The following is a 25434-nucleotide window of genomic DNA, read 5'->3' on the forward strand; positions in this document are numbered from 1 at the left end:
CAAGGCAGACGAACTTAGAGTGGTTACAATCATCCGGGTTTAAATCGCATTCAAATTGATTTGATTTTGACGCAATATTTACACTGAAGCTGGCAGGCGGCTATGGTAATGGTAAGGGGCATGACATTTCCTGAGTGGAGCCAATCACAAAACACACTGTCCCAGCTAACCAATCACAGCACATTTCATATTTCAGAAGGCGGGCCTTCGTTCATGCCAGACTGGGGAGAGAGGTGTTGTAATAATGTAAAATATGTGAAAAATAATAAAAAAATAAAAATAACCTAGTATGAGAGCATGTTCTAGTACACCCCCAAAACAAAATCAAGACTTTGTAAAAGAGCATAATAGGACCCCTTTAAATAATTTAAACAATATAACCTTCCTTTTAAGTAACATGTTTTATGTATATTAAAATAGAACAAATGTAATGCATATTTATATTTGATTCACTGATCATATGTAAACATGTATTTTCATTGTAATACAATGCTGTATAATTTTTAGCACCCAGTAAAAGATACCAGACTAATACTAATATTTACAGTATGAGGTTATTTTTATTTATTTATTTACTACTTGTATAAAATGTATACACTTTATTTATCTTATTTCTACCCAAAATGTACAAAACAATACAGTGGATATGAAAAGTAATTCTGAAGTGTCTGCAACACTGTAGTTAGTGAATGTAGTCCACTTGAATGCATGTACTGTATTCTTTGAAATGTTTAAATACTTCCATGTGCACTCTTTTAAAAATGTATATATTTGTGTATGATTTATACGTTCAACATCCTTCTAGACAATGTCATTAGAGTTAGCCATTAGTCATTAGTCTTTGTAGACTATCTGCTAACACTTTATTTTGATGCTCCCTCAACAGACATTCTACTCACTATACAGTAACTTTGCAAGCACATGTCAGTTTATTACACTAACCCTAACCTAACAGTCTACTAATACTGTAATGACTGCTAGTTGACATGTAGCTGCAAAGTTACAGTTGTTAGAATGTCTAAAGTGGACTAGCAAAATAAAGTTGTGTTTTACTTTTAGTGTAACTTAACATACTGTAAAGCTGCTTTAAATGGGATTGATGAGTAGTTTCCATTAGTACAGTATTTAATTCATCACCACATGGTTGTTTATGATGTAAAATAGCTATATAAGTGTGTGTATATAAATATATATGACAGGCTGAAATGACTCTGGCACTGCCATCCTCCTCTAGTTTGAGGTCAGCGTGTTCACAATCTGTCCCACACTTAGTTTGTTGCTCTGTTTATTTCCGATGCGATGAGACGGCTGACAGTCAGCTCCCTGAGGCTTAAACAGACCTATACAAAGACAGGCCGTCTCCACGGGGTCCCAGCCACGGCGTCTGGGTGAAGCGGCTCCTCGGCGGGCCTCTGACCGCCACGGCAAACCCGTCCTGCCGATGATACGCAGGTGAATCTGGGGGGATTGGTGATGTGGTGGGGCAGGCGCAGGGGTTAGAGGCCAGGGGACACCGCAGGGCTCTGTACGCCACTGATAAGAGTTTGTTTGTCTTCCTGTGGATGGTTAGGCCTCAGTCTGCAGCCGAGGAAACGCTGGGACAATAGGTGTGCGGAGCAGCCTGTGACCTCCCTCTCTCCCGCTCTTCCCCCCCCACACCCGTCCCCAAGTCAGCTCCCTGAGGCTTAAACAGACCTATACAAAGACAGGCCGTCTCCACGGGGTCCCAGCCACGGCGTCTGGGTGAAGCGGCTCCTCGGCGGGCCTCTGACCGCCACGGCAAACCCGTCCTGCCGATGATACGCAGGTGAATCTGGGGGGGTTGGTGATGTGGTGGGGCAGGCGCAGGGGTTAGAGGCCAGGGGACACCGCAGGGCTCTGTACGCCACTGATAAGAGTTTGTTTGTCTTCCTGTGGATGGTTAGGCCTCAGTCTGCAGCCGAGGAAACGCTGGGACAATAGGTGTGCGGAGCAGCCTGTGACCTCCCTCTCTCCCGCTCTTCCCCCCCCACACCCGTCCCCACCTCACCGTTTCTCTTCCATCCTCGCCTGGAAAACACTTTCATCACCCGGCTGGCGTCTGACCGCTTCACCAGCAGGATTACAACTACAACAGAGATGACAAATTATGGATTAAAAATGAAAACTTCAACCATAAAAGAACACTTTCATTACTAGGCCTGTCACGATAACAACTTTTTGTTGTGCAATATATTGCCCCAGAAATAATTGCGATAAGCGATATTATACATTATTAACTGTCTTGATATTTACTTTGAAAGCTGATGCTTGCGATTATGGTAAGGGGCGTTACATTTCCGACGCGTGCTTGTAGTGTTCGGCCAATCACAGTGCACTGGGTCAGCTGGCCAATCAGAGCAGACTGCGCTTGTCAAAGGAGGGGGCTTTGTTGAAAACTACGCGTTTGAGAGAGGCGGGGCATAGAGGACCTACAATAATGTACAGTATTTGAAAAATAATGTGTTTTTTGAACATTAACGCATGTCAACATACTGTTACACCAAATACACAAAATAATGATCTCTAAAATAGCATCATATGACCCCTTTAATAAAACTGTATACATAAAAAAAAGACAAACACACAACAAATTTATTTTATTTCAGGTAGTTGGCAAGGCAATATTTCTCATTTTGTTTGGTTTACATTTAAGTGCTAAAATAAAAAAATAAAATAAACTAAAATCAAAAACTAGAAATTATATAGACAAACTTAAAATGACAAAAACACAACAAATGCATTTTATTTAAGTGAGTTGCCAAGGCAAAATTTCTCATTTTCATTTAGATTAAGTATGAAAAGAAATAAAACGAAAACGAAATCTAAAAACTAAAACTTCATAAATAAATAAATACATGCATAAAAATAATTTGTGTTTAGTTGAAACTTAAGTACATAAAATAAACAAATAATAAAATAATGAAATAAAAACAAAACAATTACTAAAACTTTACTTAAAATATAATTCTAATATTAAATATTTAACTAAAATATACAAGTATAAATTATAAAATGATATGTAATACATGATACTAAAATAAAACTATTCAACTTAACTACTTCCTGTTAAATGGCCTGAATGCAGTGATTCAGAGTCAATAGTGTAGACTGACTTTCTGTTTCTGAATGAACTGTTTGACAAATGAACAAGAGATCACCTGTCATTCACACATGCGGTTCGTTTAGCTCCAGATCTGCCTAAAATTAGTTCATATTTAGAAAAACTAGTGAGCTCTGTTTGTTGTCTGAGTATATAAACTGCAAACTGCTTGAATCTGCTGAGGAAACCAATCAGAAGGGTCAAATACACTTCCTGTAGATCTATTTTTGTACCGGAAATGTCAGAGAAGGTGTTTTCCACAAAATCCGTAGCATGTTTTCTGGTTCACCGTAACCTTAACCGAACTCGAGCCGCTATCACACATAACAGTGTGGCTTTGTTCGCGTCACTGCAGCTTCTCAGACGGTCCTCCCAGTCTTTTATTATGTTCTTGACAGGAAACAGACAGGATTACTGGTAAAGGAGTTATTCAGAAGACGGAAACTGGCCGCAGGTTAAAGAGGATTCTGGCGCCTTTGACCTGTGACAGGACTCAGAGCCGGACATGAGCGTTTCCAGAATGCCAGTTTATCACTCTTTCTTAAAAACATCAGCTTTATCTGAGATGCTCTTGCAGTGACTCATTGGCTTTCGTACAATGTCTGCTGTTCTTATGACCTTTAAAAACAAGAAATTGTTATGTGAGGAATAGTTGACACACAGACTTGAGCAAGATCAGCTTTACAATTCCCTGTCAGTCATCGATTTTGTTGCTCTGTGATTTGAAGGTGAAGCGTGTCATTTATTTGCCATGAGCAGCAGTAGATGGAATTGTAAAGTTGTGTTCTCAAATTTTCCCAAAAATGTCACAACTCCTCCAATGCGAGGTCTGCTGTACTGTATATGACTAGACTAAATAAATCCCACAGAAGTGCATTTGAAATCGGCCATCATCAAGTTAATGAATTACTAGCAGGGGTTCTCTTTTTTTTTTTTTTTTTTTTAATAAAGCGAGACCTGCCAGTCAGAGAAGTTGTTATTTCCATATGGGAATTTCCCAGACATATCTTTAGATTATCATATGTTTTACTAATAGGGTGATAAATCAATAGTGATAAAAAAATAATAATAATAAGTTCACAATATTGATGATAAACCTTTGAGTATTTTTCGATAGGGATGTACTGATACCACTTTTTCCTGAACTAGTCCAATACCGATACTTTTATTTTTGGTACTTGCCGATACTGATACCTGTACTTTCATTGCATTTGTAATTTACAGAAACCAAAAAAAAAAAAGAAAATTATGAATCATGTTAGCTGGCTTCATATAGCAAACAGATATTTCCTTCTGTTATTTTCACACTTAATTATGCTCATTAAAATGTACTGTACAAGCTTTAGTTACTTTCACTGTTCATTTTATTACTCTATAGTATTTCATCTTTAATTTTCCTGTAATAATGCAGGGAAAGGGAATCACTCGTAATAAATAAAGAGATCCTTAATCTCTAATACTTCCATTTTGCTCTTTTGTTCTGTTGTCGGTGTATCGTTGTCTGGACACAGCACTATTCACACACTGTGTGGTATCAGCTTTTGGTATCGGAGCATTTTAATGAGTACAAGTAGGCCTACAGGAATGCAGTTTTGGGCCTAATATCGATACCAGTATCGGTATCGGTGCATTCCTAATTTTCGATATTTAGCCTTCATCTAGACGATCAGTTGTATGTCCCTAAAAACTATCTAAAGATTAACAGAAATTCAAAGTTCTTCACTACAACCCACCAAAATAAAAGTTCAGTTCAACTTAAAATTGTGACAGAAATATATTACTTATAATAATAATAATAATAATTATTATTATTATAATAATTATAATAATACAATTTACTATATAAAATATTACATCTATTATTATTATTTTAAGGAATATCATACAACCAATATATTTGTATCGATGTTTTAATTTATACATCATTTAAGTTCTGTTGTGCAACATCTTATTTAACAGAAAGTAAAAATGCAAAATAATTGTTTTATTTTGATTACATTTTAAAGATTGATTAAAAAGTTTTATGAATTCATTTCATTAGACACCCTTTTTGATGATCGTTTCAAAGTAGCTTTACAGTGATAAACAAGGAAATAGTGATTCAGTGATGCTTATTCTGTGGAGATTATTCAAGTTGTTTACATTAATTCTCAAGATCTAACAAACATGTGCAATACATTTCCTTTACTATTAACAGTAAGAAAGGAATACTGTGATAAATAATGATATTTTATGATACAGAAAACATACTGTGCTATTATTTTTGTCCATATGGCCCAGTGCCGGCATTGTATCCTGTGGCTGGCAATTTCCCATCTTCACCTGACTTGAGGAAATAAATGATTGTGGGTTCTCAGTATGATGGTGCTCTTCACTGATGTCTGGACAAGCGTCATGACAGATACTTTGATTGATTTGAAGCGTTTTCCCCAAAATTGAAACCCATGAGCGTGTTTGAGCACCGCGTGACCTTCTCACCGCTTATAATGCTGGAAATGAAACTCATCTGTTGGTGCCTTACTGCTGCAGTGTGATTCCTCTGTGAGCCGCTCTGATATTCGCCCAGTCGGCTGAGACACACGCTTGTGTTTGTTGCTTCAGATGAAGGCCCGAGGGTCAAAATGTAAAATGAAGCCTCTCTCTCGCACATACAAGGGCAGGGAAAATAACAAACGAGCTGCCGTGAAAGCGCTGTGATGGATGACGGGGCACTATTTGTGTCTTGGCTCAGAGTATTTGGCCCGATTGGATGTCCGCAGACTTAAACATTTGGTTGCATGGGAAAGAGCCATAGATGAAACGAGATAAAGCTGCGGCTTATAGCTCATTTAACACAGAAGTGCTTAGTGAAAGCTTTGGCATTTCCGGGTCATCTCTGCGGGTCAGCGTTTACGTCCCATGAGTCTGACTGATGTATGTAAGGCTGCTGGGAGAAATAATTCATCTGCTGCTCATCATTATGAACGTTAGCGCTGGCGGTCTCTCTGACATCCCATCAGAACAATATAATGAGGATGTATGAAGAGAAATGTGTGTGTTTCGTTAGCAGTTCTATGTGGATGGATTTCTCTGCTAAAAGCTAGTATTCTTTGATAAGTATGTGGTTTTATATGGCATAAATTAAAGGGATAGTTCACCCAAAAATGTAGTTCTGTCATCATTTACTCACCCTCATGCGTTCCAAACTTGTATGAGTTTCTTTCTTGTGTTGAGCACAAAAGAAGATATTTTGATGAAGAATGATAAGCAATCAGTTGACGGCAGCCATTGACTTCCATAGTATGGATAAAAATACTATGGGAGTCAATGGCTACTGTCTGCTCTTTGGTTACCAATATTCTTCAGAACATCTTCTTTTGTGTTCAACAGAAGAAAGAAACTCGTACAGGTTTGGAACTACATGAGGGTGAGTAAATGATGACACATTTTTCATTTTTGGGTGTCTTTCCAAGCATACGGAAACAGAAGGATGGTAATCAGACGATACGTCATAAAACAAGCAGCAGTGGCACCAAATATACATATATACAAATTAGGGATGCACCGATACCAATACTGGTATCGGTATCGGGCCCGATACTGAGCTCCTGTACTCGTACTCGTTAAAATCTACGTCAAATCAATCGTGTGCAGTTAGCAGGTTCATGTGTTTGTTTTAAGTATGTTTAGATATTTTTACTGGAAATCAAGACAAAGATGCTCATTAAAGGGTTAGTTCACCCAAAAGTGAAAATTAGCCCATAAATTACTCACCCTCAAGTCATCCTAGGTGTATATGACTTTCTTCATCACTACATTAAAGTGATTATTATGTTTTGAATATGGATATTGTTTTACAAAAATGCATCGATTCGCTACAGGAGGCCTTTGTTCACCCCCCGGAGCTGTGTGAGACATTTTTTTTTTCTTTTATGGATGGGCGCTTTTTATTTGACTTGTTTTGGACTGAAGCATGCAACACCCGCTGAGTGCCATGAAACAGCTTGAAAGATCAAAGACAATTTTTAATATAACTCCGACTGGATTCGTCTGAAAGAAGAAAGTCATACACCTAGGATGACTTGAGGGTAAGTAATTTATGGGCTAATTTTCAATTTTGGGTGAACTAACCCTTTAAGAATATGCAGTGTATTTACAGCGTTTCTCCATTCAAACTGTTCTTATATCCTTGATAAGCCTCGACTTGCTAAGACAAAGCCTGGACTGCCGTCACCATCAGCTTGACGTCTAAACATGGCATTTCCTGTTGTCCTTACAGTTGTTTTAGCTTCCTGTATTTCCTTCCACTCTGTCTGTCCTTTGTGAACGAGCTGAAAGTGTCTGCAGTGTTTTGTTTACCTGGAGCACTAGATACTGATATACACTACTGTTCAAATATTTGGGATTGGTTAGATTTTTTTAATGTTTTTGAAAGAAGTCTCTTCTGCTCACCAATTCTGCAGTTATTTGATAAACAAATACAGTAAAAATTGTGAAATATTATTACTATTTAAAATAGCTGTTTTCAATGTGAATATATTTTAAAATGTAATTTATTGCTGTGATCAAAGCTGCATTTTCAGCATCATCACTCCAGTGTCACATGATTCTTCAGAAATCATTCTAATATGCTGATTTGCTGCTGAAGAAACATTTCTGATTATTACTTTAAATCTACTTGAACTTTTATCTCAATATTTTGAAGCATCAGAGTACAACAAGAATCATTTACTGGAGTCATTAGGTGGAATCTGAATCAAAATAATCAGATTCACTACATTTGTCATCCTTCTATCAAATGGTGAAAGCCATGACTTCAGTAGAGCAAGACAATAGCCGTGTTTCAGCATCCTACTGTGTGTCTGGTTTACAGCCCATGATATTAGTGCTGATCTGAGATCAGGAGACGGCTCTGATGCTTCAGTACTGTCTGCTGCTAACATGAACTCGATTGGGCCTGATTCAGTTTTGCTGCTCAGGAAGTGACACCTGACCCGTGTCTTCCAGAGGAAGGACATGTTTTATTCTGGAGATGATTTATGAGCTGCTGGCAGGATATTATTATTCTCCAGGGCTGCAGATGAAGAACATAAATGATTTTAATAACTCACTGGCTTTATTCTTTATTCTCTAGATTCCAGTGCGATCTGTGAGCTGAAGGATGTTCCCGGGAACAGCAATGATTGGATCGTCTTGCAGGAAATGTCTCTGGGATGCTGGACGAACTTCACCAGCCAGGACGGGAAAGAAGTCCACATCCTCAAGCTGCTGTCCTCACCTGTAAGTCAGCATGTATTGTGCAGCTTCATCAATTTGTGCTTTGGTTCTATGAAATGTTTAATTTTTATTTTATTTTTTTCTGTTGTACTTTTTCCAGATCCCATTTTTATGGAATAAAAAAAAAATAGTAATCAAAAAGCATGTTTAATTATGAAACAATTATGAAAAAAAATACATTTTCATTACATTTTAGGGCCTCCTTATGAAAATCATTTATTTAAAAAAACAAACAAACAAACAAAAAAAATCTAATAGTTTTTTTCCCGTTTAAATTTTTCTGGATTGCTTATGTGTGTGGATTCTACTTAAATCGTTCATTTAAATTGTAGTAATCAAAAAGCATGTCTAATAATTGAAATAATGAAAGTTATACAATTTAACAGCAATTTAGTAATAGTTTAACCAAAATATATTTTTCAAAGGCCTTAAGAATTTTTACAATTTTATTTTATTTGTCGCAAATTCTGTTTTCAGTAATAACTTTTTTGGATTCTGTTTTAATGGTTTAATTACATTTTAATTATTTAAACTTTAAAAATGTAATAGTTTATTAATTTTTACATTAATAGGACCTTATGAAATTTTATTTTAAAGTGTTGTCTGTTTTAATTTATCTGGAATTATGATTTAATACAAATTATGATTAAATGAAGGCATAACACATAAGCTATTCAATTGAACTTTTAAAATGTAATAAAGAAAATTAAACAATTCCTTTTATTTTTTGGTGAACAAAGTGCTGCACAACAGAAGGTAACTTTTAAAAATAAAACAAAGTAAAATTGGGATTTTTTTTTTTTTTTTTTTACAAATTATTTATATATTTATTATTGCTTTGAGAAGTATAATAATAATACAATAATAACAATACAGTCTTCTGTACAATAATAATATATTTCTGTCACAATTCTTTTTCATGGTAAAACACATTTTTTTTTTTTTTTTGAAGATCTTTTGAGTTTCTGGTGTTGTTGGCTTACCAAGATAGTCTTGTTGGTGATCGAGAAGCTTTGTTAAAACACCAATAGACTGTAAAGTCATCGTTTAATCTTAGCTTGCGTAAGTCTACCAGCACAATGAGTACCAGATGACTGGCACTCCGGGATTTCCCATGTTACAGTCGATCCATCTGATCTGAGCAGAAATGCGTCAGTTGGCTGGAGGTCAGTTTGGTTTCTCCACGTGTGGTTGAGAAAGACCAACACAGACCATTAGTGCTGACGCAACACTCACCCGTCCCGGCCAAAGCAGAGCGGATTTGTGCATCAGCTTCAGGTTTTTTGTGCTCGTTTACTCTTTAAAGGCACTCGTGGCGATTAGATGATTAATTATCAGCATCTGGCAGCTTGGGAGTAAATGCTTCACAGCGTGAGGATGCTGAGAGTGATTTTAGGATGATTACACTGGAGATGTGGATGTTTCTTCATCTGTGCTGGATGAGTGAATGAATCACAGGCCGTGAGAGCTGTGGAAATGCCCTGTCCTTTCACTTCAGCAGGGAATTCAACATGTTGAGTTTTCACATGGTTTGCAGGAGAGAGACAAACATCTCTTCTGTTCTGCAGTGCTGATTCGAGAAGCAGCTATAGACTCATTTGGGTCCATTATTTGTCCTCTAGAGGAATTTCGCAGAAAGCCGGTCCAGAGCGCAGAGAGAGTGTGTGCCGCTTTTGTGTTTTCAGTGATGAAAGCAGGCCGTTTTATGAAAGAAAATGCTTGGTTCAAACATGCTGCATTTTCAAACGGGCTGATAATGGATCTGCAAACCAGCAAAAGCTAAAACTGAGTGAAACAGGTTTGTGAGATAAAGTAGGCCAAACCTTGTGAAAAAGAAGTGCGCTTAGTGTACTTCAGATTCTAAAAGTATATAATTATTAAAACTGTGCTCATACAGTACTTGTCAAAAGTTTGGATTTCTGAAGGACCATGTGACACTGAAGACTGAAGTAATGATGCTGATAAAATAAATACAAAAAGAAATAATAAATTACATTTTAACATGTAGTCACATAGTGAACAACTATTTAAATTGTAATAATATTTAACTTTTTTATGGTTAAAAATGCAGCATTGGTGAACAGAAGAGACTTCTTTCAGAAACATTAAAAAATCATAATGTTTCCAAACTTTTTACAAGTAGTATGTTGGTATAGAAACCATTTTCACTCAGAAAATTAAATGGAAAATGACAAAGAAACACACTGAAAAACTGTAAAACTTAAAGTTTTTTTTTGCAATTTTATTGTAGAACACACTCCAATATTCTTTCTTTTATGTACAGCTTTAAATAAATAAATAAATAAATCCTTTAAAAAGTGCACTTTGGAATTTTGTCAATTTAAGTTTTAAAGTACATTTTAAATACTTGTTTGTTAATATTTTACCCTGATTCAAAGTACACTTATTGTTGTGTTGACTAACATACTGAAGCACATGTAAAGTACTTGATTATAATGTACTGACAAGCATTTATGATAAACTAAAATATACTTTAATGTCATTTCTATTGAAACTTGTATGCCATGTATTTAAATATGTTCGCAATTACTCCTTTATAATAATAATGAAATTGCAAAGGAGTACATTTAAAATATATTAACTGTAAGTGTAATGTTGAATAACCACATTTCAAGACAATAGAAGTAATTATGAAATTACATATAAAGATATACTTAAGTCCTGCTTAGTTCAGCTAATTTAGTATTTAGTAAGTAAACTATATACATTTTTATTTAATTGCAGTTAAGTGTCTGAAAACATTACATTCAGTTCACACTTAAGTATATTCTTGTAAAGTTTATTATTTCCATAACGAGAACTCTTTTTAAAGCCATGCTAAAGTGTACATCTTTTTCACAAGCGCGTATCACCTTCTCTTTCCTCCCAGTTCCTCTCTGGTCTTCTTCTTACAGACAGATGTGTTTCATCAAAACAAACACAGTTTAATGTTTGAACTTGTGTCACTGACATCATCATCCTCAGTTTATAGGCCGACGATCATTTACTCTCCCTAATGTTCTTTCAAACCCATGTGAGTTTCTTAGTAAAGTGTGACAGAATTGTCATTTTTGTATACCATTAACTATCCCTTTAAAGCACAACACACACACACACACACGCGCACACACACACACACACACACAGAAACAGGGGGCGGAGTGAAGCGGGTTGAGCCGCAGTGGGCGGAGCTTCAGGCTTCATTGATGTCACTGTCTGGCAGCGCTCCGGTCACGCTGGCCGAGAGCCGAGTCTGGGATCCTGGAGCCGACCCGGGTCGAGAGCAGAGCCGAAGAATAACGGGAAGCTGTTATGCATCAGCAAAGCCCTGAAAAAAGTGCTCTTGAGAAAAAAAAACGAGCAAAAGGAAAACAATTGTATCTTGAAAGTACAGGAACAAAAATAGCAGGGGCAAGTGATCAGGCACGGCGGTGGACATTGCTTGACCCAAACGGACTGAGGTGGACAGCGATGGATTATGGGAGGTCTGCGTTTCTGTAAACACCATTGAGGATTGCTGCAAATTATTAACATGACTGGATTGTTTCCTTCAGCACGCAGTTTCCATATTAAATATAGAAGGTGCGTCAGCAGATGCCAACACGAGGCACGGAAATCAAAATAAAGCCGTTTGCAGTGAAAATGCACCTCACAACACAGATTCACAATCATGATTTATATGTGAGTCACACAGCACACCAATTAACCGTTATTAGAAATATACATTACACCATTCAAAGGTTTTATTGAATGGTGCAATGTGTTTTTTTTTTATAAGTTTGTTGATTTTTAATAGGGTCCAGTGACAGTGACAATAAAGACATTTATCATGTTACAAAAGATTTCTATTTCAAATAAATGCTGTTCTTTGAACATTCTAAAAATAAAATGTATACATTTCCATGGCAGCACAAATGTTTTCAACACAGATAAAAATTAGAAATGTTTCTTTAGCAGCAAATCAGCTTATTAAAATGATTTCTGAAGGACCATGTGACACTGAAGACTGTTGTAATGATCAGTTTTGATCACGGCAATAAATAGCATTTTAACATATATTAACAGTTATTTAAAATAGTAATAATATTTCAACATTTTTACTGTGTTTACTGTATTTTTGAGCACGCAAAGGCAGCCTTGGTGAGAGAAGAGACTTGTTTATACATTTGTATTTAATATACATTTATACTGCGAAAACTAACAATAACTATATGCAAACAAGTATCTGTTTCTATCAAGTTGACACTGCATTTACTGTATTTACATCAGAGTACATTTAGATGTTTAAAACCTCAAGAAACAAAGGTACCGCTGTCAATAGAATAACATAATCTATTGTTGTTATTATTATTAATTATTATATAACTTTTGTGTGTTTGTAAATTCAGTAAATTTAAACTTTTTTTTTTAACTGAACTTTTTCACAGACCACTTAGCATCGTCTAGCGACACTGGTCTAGGAGATACAGTTGAGCTATTAAGAGTGATGGAGATCATAATTGGTAATCATACGGGCATTTATCCAAACAAAGTGTGATTCTCACTCCTCTTCTGAAAGCCTACAGACACTCACACACACTGGTCTCTGATCAGCAGAGGAAATGAAAGGCGCCTCTAACAGCCGTTCTTTTGTATTTGCTTCTTTGTGCTCATGGATGTCTGACAACTCGCCTCCAGTGAGACTAATTAATGTTTGTCAATCTCACACTCACTCGTGATGTTTCGCAGACACACCACATACAGTAGATAAAACCTGGCTAGGAAAAACCGGGATCTTCTGGGAGCATTTGAACAGAAATCTTGTGTTAAACTAAAGCGATCACTGCTTGCTTTATTCTGAAGAGACTTTAAAGCATTATACACATTTGTAATATTTAACACATTTCACAAAAGTGTCAATTTTGTGCCTTTATAATATAATGACAATAATTAAAATAAGATTGTAGTTAGAAAGACATATGAACATTAGTAATGCATTTCTTCACAAAACCTTTGCGTTCTCTTACAAAACGATTCCTTTTGTTTGTAAAACTTTTACGCTTCTTTCAAAAAAAAATTTATTTGTAAACAAAACATTTTTTTTATTTCACAGAAATATTGTGTTTGTTCACACAATATATATAATATAAGGTGCACACAGTGTCATACACACAAATACAAAACACCCCAAACAACATTACAATAATGCAATAAACAGTATCTTCACACATGCAAAGACAATACAGGACAAAGAGAAGAACCAAACTGAGGGCTTGATGAGGAGCCAAACAAGACACAGGTGAACTTAATCAATAAACCAATGGGCAACCATACACAATCTAGCTATGCGAACAAGGAGAACAGGAACTAAACAACAGGGGCCTGTTTCATAAAACAAGTTTACCAAATAAGCCAGGCTTTTTCAGTCAGTCTGACTTATTTTGAACCAAATCAACTGACAATAAGTCAGACTAACTGAAATAAACATGGCTTATATGGTAAACTTGTTTTATGAAACAGGCGCCAGGAAGAAACCATGGAAACCAAAGTAAACCCCACATAAGAGACCACAAACAGAACATTACCATTACCAGTTACCTCTAAAAGTAATGCATTAAAATATTGTGTTGTTGCATAAAAAGTAACTAATTGCATTACTTAGCTACTTTTTATAGAAAGTAATCCATTATGTTACTTTTCTGTTACTTTTTGTCATCTGCACAGGGCTTGCTTATTTATTTATTTATTTAATAACAAAAAACCCAACAGTTATATTTTTGGCAACTGTAAAGGCCGTTTCACAACAAACGTGAAATTAATAAGCCTAAATGTGAAATAAATGTGAAAACAAAGTAACTAGCATTACTTATTTGAAAAATCATCTCAGACGTTTTGTTGTACATTTTAAAGTAACACATTACTTTACTAGTTACTTGGAAAAGTTATCTGATTATGTAACTTGCACTACTTGCAATGTGTTACCCCCAACACTGACCATTACACATATATCTCTTATATCAGTTTAGTACCAGCATGGCATTTCACACACACACACACACACACATGCAGAGTTTGTCCTTTATTAGCCGCCTGGTGTCGCCTAACGGCGGCCACCGTAGTTGACAGCGTGTGTCGAGTCGAGCGCAGCGGAGAGTGTGTGTTGAACATAAAACACCACTGGACTGACCGCCGAGAGCCTTGATTAGCTCAGCGGTGGGACGGTGTGGTGCTGAGCTCTTTCTGAACCTCTGCGACCAGCAGGGGGCAAATCCTTGTGGAAACCCTGCAGGCAAACGTGGCACACCGGCGACTGATCGATTGAATAAAAGCCATGAAGAAACAATGTGTACCTGTGCTTCGCTCTGGCTGGCTGCTTCAAGCAGAGCACTGAGATGCTGAAAGTCCAGATGACAGGCGGGTCAACATATTATGATCTGAAAGCTTCACTTTTAACTGTACGTCTGTCTTAATTATGCTTTGAGGTGGGGTCTCTCTGAAGTGTTAGAAGATCAGTAGAATCCAGCATGAGCCTCCTATCAGCAATTGCACTTGTCAGAGGAACACACACTTCTCTGTCTTTTATGATTAGTTTTTTTAGTCTCTATTCTTACTTGAGATAAAAAGAGAAAACTCCTAAAAGAGACATTGTTATGGGGGGAAAAAAATTATAATCCAGTTTTTTTTTTCATTCACTAGCAAAAATTATGACATTCCACCAAGCGTTCTCTCATAGAAGTGTTAAAATTTATAGCAAAACATTTGTATTCTCTTGCAAAACTATTACGTTTGTTCACAAAACATTTGCGTTTTCTTGCAGAAGTATTGCGCTCGCTCACAAAACATTTACATTCTCTCGCAAAAGTAAACATCTGCATTCTCTTGCAACAATTACGTTCCTTCACAAAACATTCCCGTTCTCTCAGAGAAGTATTGTTTTTTTGCAAATTGTGTTCTCTTGCAAAATTATTGCATTCGTTCACAAAATATTTGCGCTCTCTCACACAAGTTTTTTTTTTTTACGAAACATTTGCGTTCTCTTGCAGAAGGATTGCATTTGCAAAACATTTGCGTTCACTCAAGAAATGTTGTGTTTTTAATGCATTTGCGTTGCGTTACTTTATATTTAATGCATATAAATAGCATTCAGACACTCAGTTGTTTTTAACACATTTTTAATGCATTCATTCAACCCATCAAATACTTGACAAATACACATAAAACATCCAGACATTTAACTCAGTAAAATAAGGAAATAAAAAATTATTTCCATACTAACAATGGTGTAATAATTGCCCATGCACCATTAAATTGGATGTGGACCATTGAACAGTCATTTTCAAATCAATATCCAGTTTGTTCATTGATTGTGGTCTCTGTTTGTGTTCTGAATGAAATACTAGCATACTGCTTACTGCATGCAAACATATTTACCTTTCAATGGTAGTATGTTGCGTCAGTGTAACATGACCTCATTATGTTGCATCGTTTTATTCAGACAGTGATGTCCAGTTATCATTGGCATTGTTGGCATTGTTAATGCATTTTTGTGTAAAAATGTCAGTATGATTCGTATGCTGTTCTGACCCAGCCTAGGTTTGATTGCAGGTCATTTTTGTCGACCCGTCTCTTCTGCTGTGTGTTTCAGGTCAGTGGCCTGTTGGAAGTGATTTTGTGCATTGCATCACATTTCGCCGCAGGGTTTAGCTGTAATTAACCCATCTTTTCCTGTGCTCATGAATCTCCAGAGCTTGACTCTCCCATCATGCTCCACTGTAAGGATGGTCCTCAGCACTCAGGGTGTTTGGTTTGCACCACACATGTCATGTTGCACTTGGGTTTCAGTGTGGGTCTCATCAATCCTTTTCTGTTGGGTCTCGTGTGGTCACTGTGTCCAGCTTGCTGTTGGGAAACTCCAGCTGAAATATGTGTCAGATTTATGAAGTTTTAGTGTGTGTGTGTGTGCTGCTGATGTCTCACACAGTTTCTCCATCTCTGTCACCGAGGACTGCAGGTCTTGCTGAGGTCTTGTACTGTGGATCTTGTTGACTGGAGCTGAAGTTCTGGGCATAGTTTTTCTACTTTTCAGCTTTTTCCCTTGTGAAAACTAAGTGCACTTAATTGTAATCAGTGTGAACTTGTAGTGTACTTGAAAAAAAAAAAGTAAAAACTTACTTTTATGTAATATTCAATTATTGAAAGGCAACTAAAGAGAGACAAACTTAAGTACACATTTAAAAAGTGCACTGTGATACTACCAAAATAAAAAAATTACTTAAAAGATTACTTAAACGTAATGAATTAAAATGTACTTTAAGTACGCTTATTTTGAGGTGTTGACTAACATTATTGTATGCACAAATATTTGATTATTATTTTAATTATATGTGTTACTCAATATTAAAATTAATGTATTTTGTGTACTAAATTGCAAATTCACCATTGCAAATGTCTAATTACAAATATATTTAAATTATACATGATATACAGGTTTCTGTAGAAATTACAGTAAAGTAGTTTATCATAAATGCTTGTCAGTACATTCATCAGTACACTTTAATGCATAGATGTATTTGCTTAAGTGGGTCAAACAAATTACACCAAAATTTAAATCTATTATAAACTTTCAGGTAACACTTTATTTTAAGGTGTCCTTTGTTACACGTTACATGTACTTACTATTATAATAATAAATTATGCATAATTGTGCAAAAACGTGCAAGTAACCCTAACCTAACCCTAATCGTAACCCTACCCATATAGTAATTAATATTACTCAGTACTTAAATGTATAATTACACTGTAACAAGGACACACAATAAAGTATAACTCACTTTCATTTAATTGCAATTAACATGCAATTAAGTGTCCAAAAGTATTGCATTCAGTTTGCACTTAAAAATATTCTTAAAAAGTTTATGATGTCTGTGATAAGCACTCTTTTAAAAAAGTATGCTAAAGTGTACTTATTTTTGTGGCCGATTCAGCTGCAGTGTTTTTCTCCCCAACAGAGGCTTTTCTTGTGTTGCCCTTTCAAACAGGTCAGATTTATGAAGCGTGTATTATTGATGTTTCATACACAGTTTCTCCATCTCTGTCAGGAGACTGGAGCTCTTTAACACTGCCGTAGGTCTCATGTTGAGGACTCTCAGTTTTGGAGCAGTTCTGGGCAAATTCACAGTATTTCTCAAACTCTGCATTTGGAGGAAGACTTGGACATTTTCCTTTATATTTGAAAAGCTTCTTGGTGTTGTGCACAGATGGTGTTTATTATTGCATGTTCTCTGAACACATGTTGATGCTAATCTACTAATGACGGTAAAGAAGGTGGTCCAAAGCAACAAGGTCATTACGAGTGTTGCTGTTCTTCTTTGTAAATGACTTTTATAAATGTCTGGCTTGTTTTAACATTGACGTTTTCGATGAACTCACCTTCCCCAGGGAGTAGTTAGTATTTTTCATTTACTCAGACTTCGATTCAGCTCTGCTCTGGTCTAGCGATGAGGAAGGATACAGCTGAGAATGTTGACGTTGTGTGTGATTACGAGTGGATTTGCTCCCAGTACGAGCTGGTCCGGGTTTGGCTCGGCCCTCTGATTTACCCCAGATGGAAGCTCTTTCTCTAGATTCACACAGTAGTTGCTCTGAAATCCCGGGACACAGATTTCATAATCTGAGTGTTGCTCAACCCTACCAAGTATTGAGTACATGTACAGTAAATGAACATACTTTCCAGAAGGCCAACAATTCACTAAAAATGTTGAAATTTACTAAATATATTGTCGAGGATGCATTAATATGATCTGATTGATCAAATGGTTTGCTGTAATTCTTGCTGGACACCATGTTTGTGCATTAAAGGAATAGTTCACCCAAACATTCAAATGTATTCCTCACTCTCAGGCCTTTCAAGATGTAGATGAGTTTGTTTCTTCATCATATTTGTAGAAATGTAGCATCACATCACTTGCTCACCAACGGATCCCCTGGGGTGAATGGGTGCCGTCAGAATGAGAGTCCAAACAGCTGATAAAAACATCACAATAATCCACAAGTAATGCACATGACTCCAGTCCATCTATTAATGTCTTGTGAAGCCAAAAGCTGCTTGTCTGTAAGAAACAAATTCATCAAGACGTTTTTAACTTCAAATTAATCTTCTATCCATAATAACGCTTCCTCCAGTGAAAAAGTTGTCTGGTCTGAATCAGGAGAGAAATATGAACAGATCAAGCACCGTTTACAAGCCAAAACAGCTCTAAACAAATATGTGGGTGGATTTGAGGATAACAAGAGATGGACTTTTTCACTGGAGGAAGCGTTATTATGTTTAATGGACTTGTATTTTAGCAATGGTTTGAAGTTAGGAGTGTGGATTACTTGTCGATTATTGTGATGTTTTTAACAGCTGTTTGGACTCTCATTCTGACGGCACCCATTCACTGCAGAGGATCCATTAGTGAGCAAGTGATAGAATGATATATTTCTCCAATATTTTCTCCACATTTTCAGCGCATTTTCATTTTTGGGTGAACTATTCCTTTAAGGAGTAATTAAAGTTCACAGTGGACTAGGGCTGTCAAAATGGCTGAAAAACTAAATTCGAATTTTGTACTTAAATATTATCAATATTCGAATTATATTAGAATTTAAAAGGCATAATTTCAGTTAGGGAAAAAAAAGCTTTTAGCTTATCTCTTGAGGCCACAAGAGGGCGCATCAAGCAAAATATTACTAATGCACGTTTCTTCAAAGCAATAAAATAACAGGACTATCTTTGAAAAAAATGCATAATGTTTAAAATAATGTTTATAAAATATATATAAAATTAATTAAGTTGCTTAAACAATTAGAAACAAAATAGCATCTTGTATGTATGTATGTATAGTTAATACAAAGGACCGAAAACCAATCACAAATAGTACTTTTTTCATTTATAAACATGAGATGCAGTGGGATGGGGAAAAACTGCCATAAAGTCTCGAGACTTGTTATTTAAAAGTTGAACTTACATGAATTTACATGGCTTTCTAAACATGCCGCTCTTTTGTGCGAGACGCGAGTGCAATGGTGATAGATGTCCCTATAGAAAATGCGCTAAATATGCGTTCTGTGTGAACGGCTTGGTTTTAGTTTTAATGCAAACAACATCTTCTCCGCATTGATTTTCTCTTTTTCCGCAATATTTTGAATGAACAACGTAGCAGCGCCACATCTAGTGGGTTCAACTGGATAGGCTAACAAAAACATTAAAATGCAATGACACCTACATCATCATCGCATCTCGTGTGCCACTGATAAGGCAGCCTGATGCACACCTAAAATTCGAATGCAACGTTTTTGTATTCGAATGTGGATTTATATTTAAAATTCGACGGATATTCAAAATTCGAATTTTTTTTGACAGCCCTACAGTGGACAGAGGCTCAGTCTTGTAGAGTCAGATGTCGATGGTACAGACACCAAACACATGTTACTCTGTTTATTCCTCCATGAAACATTCATGGCTGCCCTCCTCTCATGGTCTTGTCGATACACTCATTGCAGTGGAGCGTGATAGAGATTTCTGCAGAAAGTTTCTCTCAAACCTCACTGAAGCGCCGGCAGCAGTCAATGTGCTGTGAGATCTCTGTGTTCACTGGGTCACTTGTGCTGGGATTCACTTCAGCTCGTCTTTACCCTGCTGCACCTCATGAAGCCTTGGCCATGACACATCAGGGTTAACTAAACTCAAACGCAAACTCAAACTCAAACTCAAAAAAAACTTATTTATTTAATATAATAATAATAATAATAATATAATATATGTTATGTGCATGATAACATGGTAACAATTCATACTGAATGTGAGGGAGATTTTATTAAGAGTGTTGTTTCAACTGTCTAAATGCTTCATTATATGCTTGAGTTATTTTGATGTGCTAAAAGACCAACAGGAAATGTCACTGTGTGTGTGTGCAGACAAGTGTGAGACCAAAAATGTTATTTTAGCTTCTTAGATCATCCTAGCTTCTTAGAAATTATTTTGCCTTAAATACTTAGAAAACGCATCTAGGGGACATAGTTGGATTGGATTGGTATCCACATTGGATACCTTAAATGGGCACATTTATTGAATATGCATTATGATTGGATGAGATAGAAGCATCCTGATTTAATTGGGGTATAAATGCTAAGACAACGTATTTCCCAACGCACTCTGCAGGCAGCATGAATGAGTGTTATGACTATAGACCTTTTCTTGCGAGAAAATAAATATTCAAAAGATTGTTGTCTCATACCTTCATTGAAATGGAAGATTGCCACAACACTAAAAAAAGAAAAGAAATAATATTAATTAAAACTACATTACATCAGGTATGTCTTCCATGTCATTTCATTTTAATTCTACTTCATTCAATTATAATTATAATTGGAATTTTCCATCCTGTTTGCCAATTTAAAAAGTATTCTCAATCCAGTCCTGAATGACTCACCAGCTACAGGGTACAAAATAAAGATCATTCCTTCACTGAGGAACAGTGAAAGTAAAGCTTCTGGAAACAAACATTCCTCAAAACCTGATGATCAGATTTGAGACTCACTGATTTTTCTAAAAATTATCTCTGGATAATCAAGTAAAGCCAAGCTGCTTCAGTTCAGTAAGTGTTCATCTGGAAATATTAATAAAAGTTATTCTTATGTTTATTTTATAAAAAAAATCAATAAAGATTTGAAGCATATGAGATGATGTACATTTGTACAATTATACTAAAAGACCATTTATTTGATAAAAAAGTCTAAACTATCAATCAGATGACAGAAGGAATGGAGTAGAATGTGTGACAGAAATGTTTTGATTATGTTGATGATTTGCAGGCCTTAGAAATTCATCAACTATGATACAGTAGATTGGGGTTAAAATTGACTGTTTAAGTCTTAATGTGCACCTCAACTCGCAGCTTTACTGTCACACTTTATTTTAAGGTACAATTCTGACCATTAACAAACCATTAACTACGACTTTTGCCTCAATAAACACCTAATTAGCTTCTTATTAGTAGTTAGTAAGGTAGTTGTTAAGTTTAGATATTGGGTAGGATTAGGGATGTAAAATATGGTCATGCAGAATATGTGATTTATAAGTACTAATAAAAAGCCAATTTGTTAATAATATGCATGCTAATAAGCAACTAGTTAATAGTGAGAATTGATCTCTATACTAAAGTGTTACCACACATTATTTGTGTAGTGGAGATTTCTATACTGAATGGCAAAATAGCCTTATAAACCTCATACACTTGTATAAGTGCATACTGGTATAGTGTGTGATTTGTGCACAACTTTAGTTCAGTTGTAAACTGTGTTAGCGCAGTAAAGCAGGAAGCATGAGGTAAAACGCAGGCAGGACCAGCAGCTGGACTTCCACACCACACTCCAGCGCGTCTGTATGTCTGCAAAACAACAGCGGCACTGCCAGACCAGCACAAATGTTTAGGGTGCGTGATTTCTGCGCTTCCTAATCACAGGAAAAGTGTCTGTGGGAATTTCTGCCTCCTGGATCAGATTGTGTCTCATTTACTCCAGCTATATACTGCTGTAGCCTACTCCAGCAGATCTCAAACCCACCGCTCTGTGCATTCTCTACGTCTTTCTTATTTACACACCCGACCCTGATCATCAGCTTGTTAACGAAGAGCTGCATGAACTCAACCGAATAAAAAACTTGTGAAATGTGCAGTGCTGTGGATTGCTGGATTGAATTGCTGAATTGTTCTTTTCTCTGTGGCTGTAGTTTGAGTGATGCTCTTTCCTATTCACAATCACTCAGTACACTCAAGATTAGTGTAGTATATTAGCATTTTCTGAAGTGTGTTGTTTGTCCATGTAGAAGTCATCATCACAGTGCTATGATGTTGTGAGTGGTTGCTAGGGCATTGCTAGTGGCTTGCTAATGTGTATGAAAATAAATATCTCATGTATAAATTTATTGTTGATATGTAATTACAATATATTTATGTAAATGTAGTTTTAATAAATGCAATGGGTCTTTTGAGTGAATGTTTTCTGATATTTGATCATTTTTAGATAGCATATACAGTGTGATTGTGCGTATATATATATATGTAGAAACCACAGTTCAGCAAGAAAAAATAGTTGTTTTTAGTCAATACGTTGTTTTGTCTGTACGTCAGCACTACATTTTCATTTATTTATTTAAAATATATTTAGTGTAATTTGTTTTTCATGAATGTAAACCTTTTTTTTTTACCATTTTGTGGTATATATACACACAAACACACATACACTACATAAACACACAATGCATTTCAGCAAGAATAAAAAAAAAAAAGTTTTATCATGACAACTCTTGGAATATTTTAGCATGATAATGGATATGACAATGTTAATGTATTTGGTCTTGGTGGAATAGATTTGCTACACTGCTGCTGCTGTATTGCTGCTGCTGTTGGTTATTGCTGTAGTTGTAGATTATTGCTGCTGTTGCTAGTATCAGAGGAACTCTGAAAGTGTGCTGCAAAATGCTCAAGTGGGTGCTAGCTAGCCATTTAAATGTAAAGCAGTAAGCTCATTGGCTGCGTATGCAACATGAACCAATCAGCTTGTGCCAAGTCGCTTAACGCTGTGAATATCATCAGTTACGTTAAGAACCCATCAGCCTGTGCCATTTAGAGTTTTATGAAAGAACTAGGCATTTGTTCTTTTCCCGTTGACATACATTTTGTTTATGTATTATATATTTAAAAACATATTATATTTTTCACTTATACTATGAATATATATTGTGCTGTTTACAACATAAAGCCTATTTGCAATTGGTAATAACATGTTTTGTCAGAAAGAACATTTTGTGTACCAAATGGGCTCAAACATTAAATTTGTATTTTCACAGGGAAAACAGACAATGTCAGAACTCTTATTAACTGCGGCAAACCCATCAGTGGTGATCATCTCCTCTAGCAGTGCACAAGCCATCCTGCTTCATGACAATTCCGCAGTGAACATCTACGTAAGTACCGATGCATTCAGTGTTTTCATTTGTAAATCCCGCCAGAGTTGCTAAAAATAACACATGTTGCACATGCAAAGGATTCATCCAGATCTACATTTGTTGACGAGCTGCCAGCATAAAGACGCTTGCATCCACATCTTTATATTTAACAGTGGAACAAATGGTGTGTTGCGTGGGAGCCGTTGGCAGGTGTCTGACAATAAAAGCAGCTACAGCTGCACACTTTCAGCTCTGTTTTGAGAGGCAATTAACCTTGTTTGTTTAGCCCATGACCCCATGAGAATTTGCAAACAGACTTAACTAGTGTCGAATATGGATGTGCCAGAGCTCTCGAAACAAAACAGCCCAGTATGACAAAAGCAGTGCTGCTCCACGATTTGTTTTCTTCAATTTGTTCTTTCCACCGCTGAACCTTGTTAACCTTTATTAGATTGCTGTGGAACAATGCGCATTGGAATTGCAGTGCAAACCGAAAGGGAGCGAACGTCTATTTCCTTGCAAGGAGAGGAAATTCAACTCCGCCCCAATTGTGACTGAATCCAGACTATGAGATATTAAAAATGCAGTGTGTTATGATGGGAGAATCTGATGGCCTGGGGAGACATGCGATGTCTTGAGTCTGGAGAAACAGCATGTGTTGTTCTTGAGGGTTCTTATCAATAGACGCGGTCAGGCCGGGCAGAGAAACACTCCCGACCGTTTCCAACACCAGCCTGAATCCATCACAACCTGTTCGACTCGACAGGCAGAGAACAAAGTCTGCTTTTCAGAGTAGATTGTACTATTTACATACATAGAATATCAACACTGCTTTAAAATGTTTAATTGAAGGGATAGTTCACATAAAAATGAAAATTCTTTCATTAATTACTCACCCTCATGTCGTTCGAAACCTGTAAGAACTTTGTTCACCTTTGGAACACAAATTAAGATTAGGGGTAGGCAGGGACGTGCACAGACATTTTGAGGGGCAGGGGCTCAAGTGGAAAAAAGGGCACTTCTCATATATATTTTATTAATCAAGATTTTTTTCTAAACAAAACGTTAAATATATTAGGGGTGTGCGATATTGACAAAAATATATCTCAATATTTTCTGGGATTTTATAACGATAACAATAATTAGACGATATTTATATAAATTGATATAATAATATAATAATCGATAAAATATAAATTGAATAATAAATTATAAAGCCCTTTTTTCTAAAAGTGTGCATCATCTTTTCAGTCAAATTCTTAAATTGACATTGAATACTGATATTTAAAATTATTATTAAAAAAATTAAAAGATACTTTAAACGGGAAATTAAAACCACCAGTAGGTGGCAGCAAGTCACTGTTAATAAGTGAGTCATTGCGACTGATCCGAATTATTTAAATGGTTGATTCATTCAGGAACAAAACAGTGTCATTGTTGTTGAAATAGAGCAAAAACAGTCAATATTGTGTCTAAAATGTAAGTGTCTTAATATTAAATTCTTGTTTATTGAACTGCTGTATAAATTTTGCAGTTGGGGGGGACAATAAACATAAAATTTCTCAAGAGCAATTTTTGAAGGGGACACAAATAATACAGCTAAAATTGTACTTGTAAGGATATTTATATACAGTGGAAAGCCTTACTACTAATAGTGTAGCAGGGAGACCGTACTATTAGTGTAGCAGGGAGACAGTGCCAAATTAGACAACTTCAGGCTGTTATCGCGTCGCAACAGCGCTCGTGTCAAGTTGAAGACATTACTATTCGTCACAGTGTTGCCAAGTCCGCGGTTTTCCCGCGGAATTGGGCTACTTTATCACTATTGCAGCGGGTTGTTTTTCATGTCCGCGGGTTGAAGCGACCCCCATAACGTGTATTTTAATCCCCGGAACGCGATTTTTACCGGGGGACCCCCTCGAAACGCAGTTAGTTTGGGCTAGTTTTGGGTAGCAACTGGGAGGGTTTGTTATAAAAAACCTGGCAACCCTTTTCATCAAGCAGTTAAGCAACGTTATTATTGCAAATATAGCGACTCATCGAAAAATACATTGGCAGCATCTGTATTAAAGAGAAACTAATCGCTTCA

General features: G+C 36.3%; 1 protein-coding gene across 2 annotated transcripts in view; it reads left to right on the plus strand.

Moving 5' to 3' along the window:
- LOC107741503 (uncharacterized) overlaps positions 1 to 25434 on the plus strand; it is a 52182-nt gene that overhangs the window by 10327 nt on the left and 16421 nt on the right. For both annotated transcript variants that reach the window (XM_016554260.1, XM_016554259.1), the window contains exons 3-4: positions 8235 to 8380; positions 23247 to 23363. In XM_016554260.1, the coding sequence (XP_016409746.1) occupies positions 8235 to 8380; positions 23247 to 23363 (263 nt within the window). The remainder of the gene's footprint in view (positions 1 to 8234; positions 8381 to 23246; positions 23364 to 25434) is intronic.

Source organism: Sinocyclocheilus rhinocerous, unplaced genomic scaffold (genome assembly GCF_001515625.1).
Source record: "Sinocyclocheilus rhinocerous isolate Xijiao unplaced genomic scaffold, SAMN03320098_v1.1 scaffold134, whole genome shotgun sequence".
NCBI lineage: Eukaryota > Metazoa > Chordata > Actinopteri > Cypriniformes > Cyprinidae > Sinocyclocheilus > Sinocyclocheilus rhinocerous.